At 48.0% G+C, this 15,262-nt stretch overlaps 1 protein-coding gene across 3 annotated transcripts in view; it reads left to right on the top strand.

The window, feature by feature from the left end:
• Window positions 1–12,554, top strand: part of xirp2a (xin actin binding repeat containing 2a) — a 59,052-nt gene extending 46,498 nt beyond the window's left edge. For 2 of the 3 annotated variants that reach the window (XM_080422150.1, XM_080422152.1), the window contains 3 exons: window positions 440–10,520; window positions 12,194–12,330; window positions 12,415–12,554. In XM_080422150.1, the coding sequence (XP_080278276.1) occupies window positions 440–10,520; window positions 12,194–12,291 (10,179 nt within the window). In that variant the 3' untranslated portion in view covers window positions 12,292–12,330; window positions 12,415–12,554. The remainder of the gene's footprint in view (window positions 1–439; window positions 10,521–12,193; window positions 12,331–12,414) is intronic. The other variant, XM_080422151.1, reaches the window with a different exon arrangement.
• Window positions 12,555–15,262: the final 2,708 nt, after the last annotated feature.

Here is a 15,262-nt window from a genome sequence, read left to right on the forward strand (position 1 = left end):
AAAGCCTGGAAATTGGGTGCGCTAGGAAGTGGTTGTGCATAAATTGGAATTGGATGATGAAAGGCCCTAGATGACGGTGCATTTGAGGTTTTCATGAATTAAATAAAAAGGGAATTCAGCCTAAATCCTCGTTTACGTACACGTCGGGCTATTGCTGTAATCTCACATATTCCAGGCACTGCTAATAATGTATGAATATTCGCCCGGCTCTCTTGTTTATGTTTTGAGAGAGCTGCTTTTGCAAACTATGAGTTATGTTTAGGGTGGATTCCTCTTTCCTTCTTTCCATTGCGTGATTTACATCATCAGTCCCTCTGTACTCCTATTCTATGTTTTTCTAAACTCTATTCAACACTTTTCTATGCTACGTTATCTAACTGCAGCACAACTTTCCTTGCTCTCTCTCCTTTTCACAACGCTGCTTATGAATCGACTCTAGATTGACGTGGATTACGGCCAGTTTCAGTGGGCGCCTGTTAACCAGTCATCCAAAAGTTCCGCCATAACTAGCTATGAAACCTCATCCACCGTCAAAACTGCCACTGCCTCTTCATCGGCCGCGGTGTCATCAGCCGCCTATGAGACTGGCGTGCACTTCCCTCCTCCGCCCGCAGACTTACTGCCGGTACCACAGGAGGCCCCCGAGTGCTGTGTGTCTCCCCAGCCTCCCGACTCAGCCTCCCAGCAAAAATACACCATTGACAAGGAGCAATACTTTAAGCAGAGGAGCATGGCCGAGCTGAAGCGGCTCTACAAGCACATCCACCCGGACGTCCGCAAAAACCTGGAAACAGACTTCTTAAGTCAGGTCACAGAGGGGGAAAGGGCTCACTTTGAAAGCGACGAGACTGTCGGAGGGGACGTGCAGCAGGTGTGCTACGTGTTTGAAAATGAGGGTGGCAGCCCCGACCGGAGCATGAGCCCCGACAGAGAGTACCTGGAGTGGGACGAGATCCTGAAAGGGGAAGTGCAGTCCATGCGCTGGATGTTTGAAAACAAACCGCTGGATACTATTAAGGATGAGATTCCAGATGAGGATGAGGTGGGGAACATCGCCCAGCAGGAAATCATTGCTGGCAAAGATGTCAGATACACAGCATGGATGTTTGAGACTCAGCCTATGGATGCTCTGGGGACAGAGACTACCGGTTCCATGGAGCAGACAGGAAAACAGACGGAGCTCGCCAGGGGCGACGTCCGCACTGCTACCTGGCTGTTTGAGACACAGCCGCTCGATTATCTGAATAAGATCTACCTAGAGGACGAGCAGACGCAGGAAGTCATCGTCGCAAAAGAGATCACAGGGGGTGATGTCAAAACAGCCAGGTACCTGTTTGAAACCCAGCATCTGGATTCCCTCGGCAAAATGGAAACCATAGAAGAGAGCCACTTCCTGAACCTGAAATCAGAGCTGGAGGAGATCAAAGGGGAGGTGAAGATGACCACCCGCATGTTTGAGACGCAGCCCATGTGTGTCATCCGAGGAGATTCGGGGGAGATGCTGGAGATCACCACCATCCGCCGCGAGGAGACTGATAAAGGGGATGTGAAGACTTCGCGGTGGATGTTTGAGACCCAGCCTCTGGATATGATCCACAAAGACCCGTCCCAGGTGAAGCTGATCTGTGGAGTGTCCATGGAGGGTGACGCCCAAGGTGGTGTGAACAAGGGCAGGTGGCTCTTTGAAACCAAGACCCTGGACACCATCAACCAGGAGGAATGGGAAAATACTGGGAGGCAAAGGGAAGAAATCATCGGCGCCGATGTCAGGAGGCACTGTCTGGTTTTTGAGACCCAGCAGATGGACACTTTGAAAGACAACGCCAATGCTAGGCCTTTGCCCTCCGAAGAGATCGTCGGTGGTGACGTCCGGTCTGCAAAACACCTGTTTGAAACGGTGCCCATGGAAAACCTGAAGGATCTAGCCGAGGTAGGGAAGCTTCAAAAGATGGTTGCCTCGGAAGAGGAAAAGGGCGACGTGAGACATCAAAAATGGGTCTTTGAAAGCCAGCCACTTGAAACTATAAGGGACGAGAAAAAGGAATTCAGCCGGACGGTGAACATGGAGGCTCTCGACAAAGGAGATGTAACGAACTACAAGGTGAGGTTTGAAACCATGGACTTAAGCAAATGTGAGGGGGCACAGAAAATACAAGTTGAGGGTGTTACGAGTGGATCTGTCAAATCCAACAAAGATCTCTTTGAATCCACGCCCATGTATGCAATGCAAGATAGCTCTGGCCATTACCATGAGGTGAAAACGGTGAGGCGCGAAGAAATTGTGAAAGGAGACGTAAGGAGCTGCAGGTGGATGTTTGAGACACGTCCTATCGATGAGTTTGATGAGAGCATTGATAAATTTCAGATCATAAAAGGCATATCGAAACAGGAGATTGAGTCAGGGGATGTGAAGACGGCCAAGTGGCTTTTTGAAACTCAGCCGCTTGATGGTATCAAATTCTTCAGCAATTTGGAAGATGAACAGAACAAAACAAAGGAAAGGATACAAATCGAGAAGGGAGATGTGAAAACATGCAGGTGGCTCTTTGAGACACAGCCTATGGATGTGCTGTACGAAAGGGAGAAGACTGAGACCGACATGAAAAAGGAAGTACAAAAAGGTGATGTCAAAACATGCACATGGCTCTTTGAGACCCAGACGCTTGATAACATCCGTGACCATACAGAGTCAGAGACCGAGACCATTCTGAAAACCTGCACCGTGAAGCAGGACGACATACATGGGAAAGACGTGCGCCTGGCGCGCTTCCTCTTTGAAACCGAGAACCTCGAGAACCTCACAGGCGATGACGCTGGATCCTTCAGGCGAGTTACGGAAATCGACATCCAGTCCGGCGACGTTTCCAGGATGAAGGTCCTTTTCCAAAATCGTTCCACTGACATCATGAGCTCCACCTCTGAGCAGACGATGCTGAAGTTGAAGACGGAAAAGGCAGAGGACATCCAGAAAGGAAACGTGGTCAACTGCACTTGGATGTTTGAGAATCAGCCGATCGATGCCATTCGCGATGATGAAGTGGAGGTGAGGGAAACTCGCACTGTGACAGATGTGCAGGGAGGCAACGTCGACAAAGGCCGGTTCACTTTTGAGACTTACTCTCTTGATCAAATTCAACAGGAGACCGATATTTCAAAACTCACCAGCACCATCCGGGAGGAGATAGAGAGGGGCGATGTAAGAAACTACACCATGATGTTTGAAACACAGCCACTCTATGCCATCTGTGACAAAGATGGCCACTACCATGAAGTAACCACCGTTACCAAGGAAGAAATCATGAGAGGAGATGTAGTGGGAGCTCGGTGGTTGTTTGAAACCAAGCCTCTGGATTCAATCAGAGATTCAGAGGAGGTATATGTAATTAAAGCAGTGACTGAAGAAGGCATAGAAAAAGGAGATGTTAGCTCTGCCAGGTGGAGGTTTGAGACCCAGCCTCTGGACGAGATTGCAGAGGACATGAAAGTGAGATCCAAAATGGTGGAAGACATCCAAGGTGGCGATGTGAAGACAAACAAGCAACGTTTTGAGACGGATGAGATGTCTCACAAGTACGTCAGGACTGTTAGTGTGAGTGAAATCCAAAAGGGGGATGTGAGGTCTGCCACTTGGATGTTTGAAACACGCACGATGGATCAGATCCACTGTGAAGGTGCCGAGTATGATGACATGGAGAAAGTGACAAAAGAGGAAGTGATGAAAGGGGATGTCAAGCAGTCAGTGTGGCTCTTTGAAAAGCAGCCTCTTGACACAATCAAAGAGACTGAGGGAACAGACCGCATGGTCCCAAGGGAGGAAATCCCCAAAGCCAATGTGAAGACGACAACGTGGCAGTTTGAAACAAACAGCCACGAATTTAATGAGAGCAACGTGGAGAAGACTGAAATAATTGGCAAAAGCATAAAAGAGACACTTCAGGAGCTTTATTGTCGGAAAATGGTTGATTCGCAGGGAATACTCATCGAGGCGGATGAGATAGGCGATATCAGAATGGCCAAATATAAGCTGCTGAACCAGGAGGCGCCACAAATCCAAAAAGAGGAAGCCATCAGGGGGGATTTAAATAACATTATGATGAACCTCCTCAACCGCCGAGACGCTGCAGAAAAGGGCATTACGATTGACCAGGAGGAGAGGGGCAACATCACCACAACCGTGAAGCAGTTGTTCAACCAGGAGAAGGGAATCAACGTAGAGAAGGAGGAAATTATCCGGGGGGACATTCAGGAGGCCATAAGCAACTTGCTCAAGGAGGAGGGCTCCTCCAAGCGTGGCATTCTCATCCAAGAGGATGAGAAAGGTGATGTGCGGATGACCATCTACTCCCTGCTGAATAAAGAAGAGAGAGTTAGCCAGGGGAAAGAGGATATCACCCAGGGAAACGTCGTCAACAGAACGCTGCACAGGCTCCTGTCCAACACAGATGCAGAGAAGTCAACGAAAATCCGGGTGGGAGACACAGAGAGAGGCAACGTGAGCTTTTATTCCACCGCAATTGAGTCTGGAGCACTGGATTACCTCAAACAACTTCAGTATGACGATGAGGCACCCGAGGTGAAGATAGAGAAAGAGCGCATAATCGGCAGGGACATTGAAGAGACCAAGAGCTCCCTCAGAAAGAACCAGCAGCAGATAGGACGCACGGTGGCAGAGGATGACATTGTGCCCGGTGACGTGCACAACACGGTTCAGGTTTTCATGACCGAGCCTGCTGTCACCTACAGGAACCTAGAGAAAAGAGATATTGTTAAAGGGGACCTGAGGGCGGCCCTGGATTTGCTGAGCCAAGCTGCCACTCAGGCGGTGGTGGTAGAGAAAGAGGAGGTGGTTAAGGGAGACATCCCCACAACGCTGAGGTCTCTGGAGGAGGCCCAGCATCAGGCCAAAGACCTGGAGAAGCCAGAGATCGTCCGAGGAGACATCAGGAGCGCTCTGGAGTCACTGGAGAAATCCTCGACAACCAAAGCAGAAGCGACCGTGGACGATTTAGTTCCAGGAGACATCAAGAGCACCTTGAAATCCCTGGAGGAGTGTACGCAAGCAGTGAAAGGCATGGACAAGGAGGAAATTGTCAAGGGAGACATTTACACAGCCATGCAAAATTTACACGAGGTGTCGACTGAGAAAAAGATTTACCAGCATCAAGCGAGTGAGCAGGGTGATGTCAGGGGCACCATCCAGATATTGATGGAACCCTCTACCTCCCCGAGGATGCAACGCCGAGGGAGCATCGAAGGAGACGTGAGAACCTCCATAAAGTCCCTCTATGAGGGACAGGAAACATCACAAATGGAGAAAGAGGAAGTTTTAAAGGGCGATGTTCAAGGTACAATCAAGTGCCTAATGCAGAAAAAGCAATATTCAAATCCAAAGCGCATGTATGGTCACAAGAAGGCAAAAGTGCCTGTGAGGAATCCATTACCCCCAAAGCAAGAAGAGCAAAGCAAAGCAAAGCAAGTGGAGCATGAAACCACACATGTGACTAAGAATGAGAGTGTAACAGTCAATCCAGCCCCCGCTGTGCGAAACCTCCCTCAGAGTGGTGAGTCACAGTGGCACACGCAGCAGAGGTGCACTGAGAGCAAATTGGTAAGAATGAACGTAACCCAGGAGGACCATGCGCTCGTTGTAGCCAAAACAGAAAATCCATCCGAGGCCCCTGAGCAGATGAAGACGAAAGAACAGAGTGTGAAACAGAAAACGCCACCCCCACAGAAAGCACAAACGCCTAAGCCTGTGATCATGAAACAGAAACCGATGAGCAATAACGAACAAACTGAGACTAAAGTGCTTGACGTGAATGCGACAAAAGAGGCGCAGAGCACATTACAGACGCACGTTTCCTCCGCCAAGCAAAGCCATGATTCCATGATCATGAAGAAGAAACAGACTAGCAATAATGAGCAAGTGGAGAATAAAGTGCTTGACGTGAATGCAACAAAAGAAGTGCAAAACACATTACAGACACACCTTTCCTCCGCCAAGCAAAGCCATGAGTCCATGATCATGAAGAAGAAACAGACTAGCAATAATGAGCAAGTGGAGAATAAAGTGCTTGACGTGAATGCAACAAAAGAAGTGCAAAACACATTACAGACACACCTTTCCTCCGCCAAGCAAAGCCATGAGTCCATGATCATGAAGAAGAAACAGACTAGCAATAATGAGCAAACGGAGAATAAAGTGCTTGACGTGAATGCGACAAAAGAGGCGCACAGCACATCAAAGACGCACCTTTCCTCCGCCAAGCAAAGCCATGAGTCCATGATCATGAAGAAGAAACAGACTAGCAATACTGAGCAAATGGATAATAAAGTGATAATTGTGAATGCGACAAAAGAGGCGCACAGCACATCACAGATGCACGTTTCCTCCGCCAAACAAAGCCACGAGCCCGTGATCATGAAGAAGAAACAGGATAGCAATACCGAGCAAACAGAAAATACAGTGATTAATGTGAATGCGGCAAAAGAGGCGCACAGTACATCACAGATGCATGTTTCCTCAACCAAGCAAAGCCACGAGACGAAGACAATCAGGCAGGTGCAAACCACGGTAACGGAGCACAAGACTGTCACGCACAATCAAAGTGCGTTGACGTCTGAGCACATGGCGGGCTCACAGAAGCAAAGCACCTCAGCGGTCACATTGGACATGGCCGCTGGGCAAAATCTAAACATCAAAAACATCAAGAGTGTCAACCGTAACCTTGACATGAAAGAAAAAGGCATGACCAAAAAGGGGAAGCCACAGATTCACTTCCCCCCTCCGCCCACCTCGCCGCCTCCACGCTCGGAGTCAGAGTTTTCCCTTCCTTCCCCACCTCCATCACCCATGGTGGAGAGCCCTCTGCCCCCCATCATGAGGCAAGACAATGACCTCCCGCCTCCACCTCCGCCGCCCCCCGTCGAATGTATGAAGTCTGAGGTGGAGTTCTTCCCACCTCCCCCTCCTCCACCCCCGCCGTCCGTCGCTGGGCAAGATTTCCTCCCCCCACCTCCCTCGCAGCAGGAGCTCAACGCCATGCCTCAGCCGCCATCCGACAAGCCAGGCAAACCGATCGGCAGGCCCATGTTTAAAATCCCCAAGCCACCTGAGCCGGCCAAGCAACCGATACAGGTTAAACCCAAATGGCAGAAAAAACAACCCACCCCTTCACCTCCTCCTCCTCCTCCTCCTCCTCCCCCTCTTGCAGAGCCAGTGGCCGTGTCAACTGATATTAAAGAGGACACTACAGTCCAGGAAGTGAAAAAGGAAGTGACTAAACAGGTAGACAGGCAGCTTCAGTCGGAATCACATTCAATGGCAACGGCTATGACAAAAATACCAGCGGCGGCACAGCCTCAGCAAGACGAAACGCCACCGCCACGCAAAAAACCTTTTGCCTTAAAACTGCCCCCGCCGCCTGAGCCTGTTGCCACGCCTAAGCCTAAAGCATATGCTCGCAAATTCAAAACTCCTCTCATGCTTGCAGAGGAGCGGTACCGTCAACAGAAGGTGGAAAATGATGAAAAAGAGAAAAATACAGTTATTACTCCCACTTCTCCGCCTGCTAATATGCAAGCACATGTGGCATCCTCTGTCATCAGTGGTGAACTGTCTGCAGCACAGACAACTGAGAGAGAAGAGACTGCAGAGGCTGCACACATAATGGTTGAAAAATCTAAAATCATTACCAAAGACAAAATATCAGCACAAGAGATATCAGCAAAGAAAACAGCCCCCAACATCCCTTTGAGCAAGCCTTTGATCTCTGTGGTAAATAAAAAATCAGCCCCCGGATCACCAAATATTAATTTAGATAAAAAGCACTTGGCCAGCGAGCACTCTGCTACTGTTTGCACAGAAAAAGCGCTCGCCTCCTCCGATATCATCGCAAAGAGTCAAATGATGTCTTTGGATGAGAGTCAGAATGCCTCTCTCTCAGTCGCAGAGACTTGCCATGAGGCCTCCATGACTAAATTCCAGTCAAGTTCCAGGGTGGTCACTTCCACGGTAACTGAGCAGCAGCAGGTTGCTAAGAAATCAAGCTCCAAGTCTCTCACTGCCACACAGAGTGCTGTCCAGGGAAATGTAAATCTCCAAAGTCAGTCTGCGGTCACAGTGAAAGCAGAGGAGCAGAGGAATATTAATGTGGCTCTCACCCAGGAGGGGAAAAAGGCTCCCTCCCAGCCCACTAAAATTCCAAAGGTTACTCCTAGTTTCAAGGTGAAAACCTTCAAGATGCCAACAGAGAAAATACAGGAGAAATGTGATACTGAGGGACAAAAGGAGACTGTGAAAAGTGAATTAGATTTACAGCTGGGCAGTGATAATATTTCACAGAAAAGCGAAACAAGGGGCTTTCAGCAAAGCAGCCAGGTGACCTTGACTAGGAATGAGGTGAAAATGGACGCGAAAGAAAAAGAGGACAAATGTCAAATGGCGCCGCCGATAAAGGGAGCTAAGTTGGAGGTGCAGATGAAAAACACAAAGAAGATGTCAAAGGCAGAAAATGAAGTAAAACAGACCTCTTCAATTAATGTGATGCCTAAAGACTCAAATATAATGCCTGTAGTGACTCCTCAAGGACAGGGCCATGTGTCTGTCTCGCTCAGTCAGCAGAGCGTGAAGGCAGAGCACAGTCAGAGGCACGAGGAGGTAATTGTGGCGGAGAGTGTGGTTCAGCACAGTTTCCAGAAGCAGGAAACGGTCCAGATGCAGAAACAAAAGGTGACGGTTTCAAAACAGCAGCAAAAAGCGGAGACGAGCAAAATGCAGGTGATGGCAGGAAAACCTAAAGGTGAGCCTGTGGAGGGATTGGTGAAAGACACCAGTAAACACACCCATGCAGAAGCAGCACAGCTTATTGTGGAAACCACAGACACGGAGAAATCCCAATTAATGCAAAAGCTCCTCATTCAAATAAAAGAGCTTCAGGGCACTCCAAGCAAAATAGACTCAAATGCTGTCAGGACGATTATTGTTGACCTCCCTGACTGGATGATGGGACAGGAGGAGAGACACAATTTAAGCCAAATTGCTCTTCAGCAAAGTAAGAAAAAGTTAAAAGAGATGATTGTCTATTTGAGGAATATTGCTCAGGCAAAGCTCACTTTTTTCGCAGAAAGTGTGACAGCCATGGAAACACAGGACAAAGACGTGTCACTGCCAGTTGCACCACCCACACCCCCTCCATTGCTCCCAAAACCTGACAAAAAAGTATTCAGCGGATCATCCGCCAAGATATCTAAAATAAGCATTGGCTCATCTAAGGTGGAGACACAGAAGAAGCAGGTTGAGGAGAGAAAGACTTGTCACGAAGAGCTGAGTGAGGCGACAAACATTGAACAGAGGGTGTCTTCCCCACTGATGAGCATCCGCTCCCCGTCGCCCACTTTCATTAGCATCGAATCGGTGAGGAGGATGGATTCCCCTCTCCGCGTGACCCCCTCCCCTCCGCCGTACAGGTCAGTCGGCACGCCACCTCCGCCCCCCCGCAAGACCTACACCCCTACGTCTCACTTCAGCCGCACCACGCCCTCTCCCACCATGAGCCGTTCTGAGAAGATGCTGAAGCTGAGGGACACCACGTCAAAACTATGTGTAACCCCTCCGCCTCCGATGCCCGTGCCTGAGTTTTTCGCCGAGCTGGCCGCCGAAAGGGAGCAGTCGTCCCCGATGAGTGACAGGGAGATCAACATTGACGTCTACTCTGAGCAGGACATGATGGATGTGTCCGAAATGGTGGACTCCATGAAGAGTGTCAGAGATAAGAAATCGTTCTTTGAGGAGGCCCAGAAGGCAGAGGTCAACAGGATGTACATGAGAAAGGACCCTATCGATATACCAGAGCGACTGGGTGCTGAACTAGAAGAGGTGCCAGAAACGGTGAACATAGATTTACTGAAGGAAGGTCTCCCCAGGGTCGACATGTCAAAGCTGGTCAACAAATTTGAGTCCCCGAAAACAAAGGTTTACACCCGGAAAGACCCTATTGTCATCGCTGAGCGGCTCGAGGGTGACACGGACGAAGCAGCAGAGGCAGAACCCAAAGCGCCAAAGAGCGACGACATCCCCACGTTCAACGTGAAAGCGATAAAGGACGTGTTTGAGACGGGAGAGCACGGCTCTCAGGCCGCCCGCGAGCTGCGAGAGCAGATCGAGAGACGGGACTCCGAACCGGCGGGGCACTCCGAAACCACGTCGGTCACCGAGCATTTCTCCAGCGTCGACGACCACGGCAACGTGTTCCAGGGGATGATGAGTGAGAGCACCAGCCACTCTGAGAGCTCCTCCGTGCTCCGCGGGAACCCGCCGTCCTACGCCGACGTGGTGAGGGGGAACGCCGAGGGGGACGCGCCACCGGACGCGGCCTCCGCCGAAGACCTGCTGAGGAGCTTCCAGCAGTCGTGGGCTGAAAGCCAGGGCGTCTTCCAGAACCTGGGCTTCAGCGTCACAGAGCAGAGGACTTCATCATCATCACATGTCGTCACGCACCAGCAGGAGACTGTTGTGACGGGTAAACAGCGCCGTGCAGCATGAGGACACTAATTGAGTGACGGTGTGTTTAACATGCTTATTGTGTGCGTGAACTACAAATTTGTGAACTACGAATGTCAGCTGCACTTTGGACGCACACACGCATGCGCGCACACACACACACACACACACACACACACACACACACACACACACACACACACACACACACACACACACACACACACACACACACACACACACACACACACACACACACATGCTGTTGCTACTGTCTTCGAGAACTTAATCTCCTTCTGCTATCCTAGCAGATTTTAATTTAGAGTTTAGAGTCTTCTCTTGCAACACAACAATTTTATTAATGCCATTTTACTTTTCTTTTTTTTTTACCATGTTTAAACCTAACCCTAAAGCCTGAATTGTCCTTAGTTGTGCCCGGTGTCACACACCGAAAATAGCTAATACACAAGCTCACAACGGGTCATGCTGTGGTGCTTTGTGAGCTTGTAGATCTGCTATATTTGGTGAACAACACTAGCTTAACTAATGTAAGTATAAATCTGGCATAACTCTAATCCCAACCCCTAACCCTATCCACACCCTGAATCATTTCCTAATTGTAATTATGACTTTAAAAATCTTTTAGAACTATAAAACAACTAGTTATCTTGTGAGGACCAGGAAAATTGTCTAAAATGTTACTATACTTGTGGGGACATTTGGCCCTCACAAGTGTAGTAATACAAATACACCCACACCCACACACACACACACACACACACACACACACACCCACACACACACACACACACACATACACACATTTTCTTTCATGTTCTTCTCATCGACTTTTCTTTATTTCAAACATTTATTTCAATAGCTTTGAAGAAGTGGTATTTGTATTATAAAATCATTCAAGACTAAACACGGTACTCGTTAATCCCTGTAATGTGGAGTGTGAGGCTTGGTGTCAACAAGGATTAACAACATATTGCTCTAATTTTGTAATGCTTGGAAGCGTGTGTGACATTATTGTTTTTCTTGGAACAGACTGCTGACTTGATTCCCAGGGGGAGCACTCAAAACTTGGATGCATGCCAGGATTAGGCATCAAGGGGGCTTTAACAATGTTTTCTCTAGAGAAGTGGTTGGGGGGGGTTAATATATTGTTCTCTAAGAAAGTTGGGGCACAAAACACTTTCCCTCAGAAGCTCTCAGATTCTAACCATTCATATTTTTGTCAAATTGGGGGCATTAACCTCCTGGTCATGAAAAAGTGGGCTTCTAGAAATCTGGGCATTAGAAATAAAGGGGGGCATTAGATTTTTTTAAAGAATAAAAACATGGGCTTATGTGCCCCACCATGCATCTACTGTACCCCCCTCAGCACAGTAGCCCCCGCCCCCTTCATTTAGATGATGTCAGTCATATTTGTTATGTCCCCTTTATAAACAGCAGTGGCATTATAGTGAACGTTTAAATGGGTTTCAGCCGTCAATCTGCATTGCTAAGTGTGCTGGTAAATGATTCTAACTGCATAAATTAAAGCTTGTTGAGTTCAAGGAAGTGCAATGTTACTGAAAATGATTGCATTTCAACAAGAGAATATGCTGTGCTATAATACCGTATTCATTTGCTGAATTATGCAACACAAAAATGACATTTATATTTCCTATCTTCCTATCAATCTAGCAGAAAATCAGAGTTCCAGACAACGAAATGTGCACGGTGTGTCGGAAGAGGGTGTACCCCATGGAATCACTGATCGCAGACAAACAAAACTTCCATAAAACCTGCTTCCGCTGTGAGCACTGCAAAGGCACACTAAGGTAAAACTATTTCACTGAACTGCTATTTTCATTTTACACATTGTACTGTACTTGAATACCAATCCGTGCTGTTATCTTTTACAGCCTCGGCAACTATGCCTCTCTCCATGGACAGATGTACTGCAAGCCACACTACAAACAACTATTCAAGTCCAAAGGAAATTATGATGAAGGATTTGGACAGAAACCACACAAAGAGTTATGGAACACTAAAAACCAGCAGAACCCGAACGAAAAGTCAAAAATAAAATCACCAGCACTCGAAAAGAAAGTTATGGATTCCAAAAGTCCCGCTGCTCAGAGCAGTGCTGTTCCAACAAAGGTAGATACATCAGCTGCACATGACAATGAAACAGGCAAATCCCAACAGCCCACCAGTAAGGTTTCTGCCATGTGGCCGCCACAAGCAGATTCCTCAAAGAAACCCTTCAGTATGGACGAGGAATTGAAGTTGGTTAAACCTGCATGGCCCCCTCAGGAGAGTCCGACACAGAAGGACGTAGAAGAAGCTCAAAGTCAGCCTGTTAAGCCTGCAGTAAAAGAGCCAGATAGTCCAGCAGCTAAAGCAGTGAATGGTATCCAGGAAAATGTCACAGTGCAGGAGAGCCCTGCTGTCGTGGATAATGTAAAGCCCAAGGAGACTAAAGCAGATGGCAAGGATTCGAGTACCTCCGTAGAACCTGTTGAGGTACCACCTAATGCCCCTCCCCCTGAAGAGCCCAAAAAGTCAAACCATGTCACAAAAGTGGACAGCAAACCAAAAAAGAAAAGCGCTGTCAATGGCGGCGGTGCAACAGAGAGTGCAGAAAAGACTGAGAAGGCTGATGGCAACGGAGCAAAGGAGAGTGCAGAAGCGACTGCGAAGGCCAACGGTGCAAAGGAGAGTGCAGAAGCCACTGGAAAGGCCAACGGCAATGGCGCAAAGCAGAGTGCAGAAGCCACTGAGAAAGCTAACGGCAACGGTGCGAAGGAGAGTGCAGAAGTGACTGGGAAGGTCAATGGCAACGGCGTGAAGGGCAGTGCAGAAGCGTCTGGGAAGGCGAATGGCAACGGCGCGCAGGAGAGTGGAGAAGTGACTGGGAAGGCCGAACAAGAAAGTGGAAAAGTGGACGAGGAAGTGAAAGTAAATGGGCACAACGGACAAAAAGGAAGTGCACCGGGTGAGAGTGTGAGCAAGGAGGAATCTCAGAAAGCAAGTAACGAGAGTGTGAACAAGGGAGAGCCTGTAAAGGTCACGGTAATAGATGGGGAGACACCAGCAGGGCCGGCTGTGGATGCAAACACAAATAATAACAACAGTAATATGCAGTTACTGCTTGACCGTGAAACACTGCTTCAAGGGCTTGACGAGGTCAAAGGAGATGAAACTCCGCTGCTCTGCTTCTCAGAATCAACGCCAGCAGCGTGCTTTTTGCAAGGTGATCAGCATTACGAGGAATGCAAATGGATGCCAAGTGATGTGCTGCAATTGGCACAGAGGGAGGATGCGTTTGTGCCAGCTGGTGCCAAATCGCTGGAAGCCACAGACTACCACTCAGACACAAACTTCTTCACAGAGACTGGCGAGGGAACGTTCCCTTTTGAAAGCCAGGCCATCGGGCCAACGATTAGCACATCAAGCTTCCTCGAGGACATTTTCGCGGACCTCAGCATGAGGGGCTCCAGCCTCCTGTCCGATTTGAAATCAGACATCTTTGGTCAGCCTGTTTCGGCGTCGGGGCTTGACAACATTTTGGATTTTGGAACAGAGTTGCAGGGTCGCACAGAAACGCCCGGACGCATGTGGGAAATGGACAATGACTGCGATGGTTTTCCTGTAAACGTCAGCACACAGAGGAGGGACAGCGCATCTCTGTGGACAGAGGATGACGCATCCCTGACAGTGGAGGAACAGATCAAGAGGAATAGATACTATGATGATGATGATGATGATGACACCTGCAACTCATAAATTTGTCTTAGGGCCTGCCTTTTCACACAGCAAAATGATGTGTCACTTTAAAAAAATGTGTACATTCTTTAACTCTCAGAGCTGATTTTGCTGCACAGCCAGCCATGCAAATACGTATATATATATACACATATATTTTTTGTCCATACAATTCCACACCAACGTCCATGGAGAGATGAACTCAGTTGATTAATTCTGTTTTTGTACTGAGTTTTAAAATGTTATATTTTGCTCTTAGATTTCAGTATCTAGTTTCATTTGAATGTGGTTTGGATGCACCTGGTGTGCAAAGAAGAAGTAAATGAATATTACTTTTTGTTTTATGTTTTCTTGTCTATTTTACATAGTATGCATTTCTCTATTGCATTTTTTCTCTGATTTTATGAAAGTACCAAAGCAGGGCCTAATATGCAATACTGTGTGTGCATAAATTTCAGATGATAATGATTTTCTTTGTTGCTTTTGCTTGAAGGAATGGATGTCAAGTTGATTTTGAGTCTGAATAAAGACTTTTCCTTTCTTTTTTCCAATCCTTTTCTGTATCTCTTGATAGAAATAAAGCCTCATAAAGTCAATGTGACGACTTTTTAATCAGTTGGCTGCCAGACAGTGGCGGGGTAGTTTTGAGGGTTGGGGGCTATAATGAGACTTGGCTGTAGCTCACTGTGCAGTGGTAGTTTGATCTATGACCTAACTAGATAACATGGCAGAGCTGAGATCACTTTGGCTGAAGTCGTATTGATTTTCACTGAGGGAGCTGGCTACACACTTTTCCATTAGGTGGCTTTTGCCACCTTTGTCAGATCCATTTTGATTATTACTCCCTGCTTGATGGCTTGGGGTAGGCTAATTAGTGTGTGTGTGTGTGTGTGTGTGTGTGTCACACACACACACACACACACACACACACACACACACACACACACACACACACACACACACACACACACACACACACACACACACACACACACACACACA

The sequence above is a fragment of the Gymnoscopelus braueri genome (genome assembly GCF_963280865.1).
Source record: "Gymnoscopelus braueri genome assembly, chromosome: 24".
NCBI classification, from domain to species: Eukaryota; Metazoa; Chordata; class Actinopteri; order Myctophiformes; family Myctophidae; genus Gymnoscopelus; species Gymnoscopelus braueri.